The sequence below is a fragment of the Propithecus coquereli genome, unplaced genomic scaffold (genome assembly GCF_000956105.1).
Source record: "Propithecus coquereli isolate 6110/MARCELLA unplaced genomic scaffold, Pcoq_1.0 Scaffold878, whole genome shotgun sequence".
Lineage (NCBI taxonomy): Eukaryota > Metazoa > Chordata > Mammalia > Primates > Indriidae > Propithecus > Propithecus coquereli.
Genome location: NW_012155040.1, coordinates 148,292 through 149,927, shown reverse-complemented (window position 1 = coordinate 149,927; position 1,636 = coordinate 148,292). Strand labels below are relative to the sequence as shown.

Sequence of the window (1,636 nt, the reverse complement as noted above, 5' to 3'; positions counted from 1 at the left end):
TAAGATAACAGAGTCACTATATTATTCCTTAAGAAATTAAATGTAAAAGATTGGTTTTGCTCACTAGCTATATGACACTGAGTTGGGCATTTAACCTCTTAGATATTTACTCCAATCACTTATAAATGGGATGATTTGATTGATAATCTCTATGGCTGTTTCCATTTACAAATTTTGGATTTTATATATAATAGAAACCAGAAAAAATATGTAATAATTTTTACCTTCCAGTGTAAAAAGTCCTGTCCTGTAATTGGGCCAATTTATTAATAATTCAATTGGTAACAATATGAAAATAGTTACATCTGTAATTAGTACAGAATTGATAGTAAATTAAGTGTAAATAATATTCTTTGAAAGATTATTTAATATGTTAGTGTGATTATATAAAACATGAGAGGTCATGAACAAATACTGAATATATATTTTAATACTGTAAAGCATAATACTGATGACATCATCAATGATAGAGATAATCATTTTTACATTACATGGCAAAACCAAAAGCAAGTTCAAGAAGATAAAAGTTAATGACGCTAACTTTATATACAACCAAAAAATACTTTCTTTAACTTGGGAGGAGCTTTTGGAGGAGCGAAAAAGATAAATGAAATGGAAGAATCTGTTTATTGCTTCTCTGAGTATGCTTTTCCTTAACAAGTTAGAGGTTCAGAGTTCACCACATCTCCCGTATTCTCCAGCAGAGGGCATCGCAGAATAAAGAACCCAAGTTCTTTCTACCTACAGAAGGTGCTTCCTACGAAAATGAAAGACTGCAGGAGAATACATGAATTTTGTAGTCCCAGAGCTCCTGTCTTTCTGTCTCTTGCTGTAGTTTTGTTTCCTTCACTTACTTTGAGAACAATTACAAAGAGAGGAGTTACTTCGTTACAATGTATGCCCAGACCTAGAGCACCTTCTTGTGCTTTGTGTGTGCAAATTTTACTAAGAACCACTCCTACAGTCCTATGTGCTGGGCTATCTATAATCAGGCATTTGGTGCTAAAATAAAATTCATGCAGAATTACTTAATTAGGCATTAAGACTTTTCCAAGAAAGAAGGAACATGTGACTTACGAAGCTCATCAAAATAAGTATCTGCCCCATCACTTCCAGGAATTGAGCAAATCAATCTGGCCTTAAGAAAAGTCGTCCATTTGTTTATCAGGCTGCGTTGTCCCCCTACATCATTCTGAAAAATGAGAAAAATAATAAAGATTTACCAACATGATTCTATCACCAACCAAAACTGGTGGCTATCACAGGTGGTGTCTTATTAATGTCAGTGTTTACAAAGACACAGAACCTCGATATTTAGTCCTAGCCCCTTAATATAAGGGAAAAGGAAATTTTGTGCCTCAACCTTAAATGTTTTTCCCATGGTTACATGAACGTAATTCAAGCAGTTTGGCTCTTCTGAATGAGTAGATGCGTGCAAGACTACGGTAAATAAGGCAGGCTTGGAATCAAATCCCATCTCTACCAATGATTTGCTTCATAACCTACAAAAGACTATTTAATTTTCTAAGATTCTGTTTTCTCATTGATAAAGTATGGTCATTGCCTTGAAATAAGAATAGTTAATACCTTGAAATATGATTAACTTTTTCATGTTATTATTATTTTTATAGATGGG

General features: G+C 33.4%; 1 protein-coding gene across 1 annotated transcript in view; it reads right to left on the bottom strand.

The window, feature by feature from the left end:
* The window catches only part of SEMA3D (sema domain, immunoglobulin domain (Ig), short basic domain, secreted, (semaphorin) 3D), a gene marked incomplete at its 5' end in the record, with an annotated part of 145,496 nt that overhangs the window by 56,417 nt on the left and 87,443 nt on the right, over nucleotides 1-1,636 (bottom strand). Inside the window, 2 exons of the mRNA XM_012664255.1 lie at nucleotides 225-247; nucleotides 1,078-1,192. Coding sequence (XP_012519709.1) covers nucleotides 225-247; nucleotides 1,078-1,192 — 138 coding nt within the window. The remainder of the gene's footprint in view (nucleotides 1-224; nucleotides 248-1,077; nucleotides 1,193-1,636) is intronic.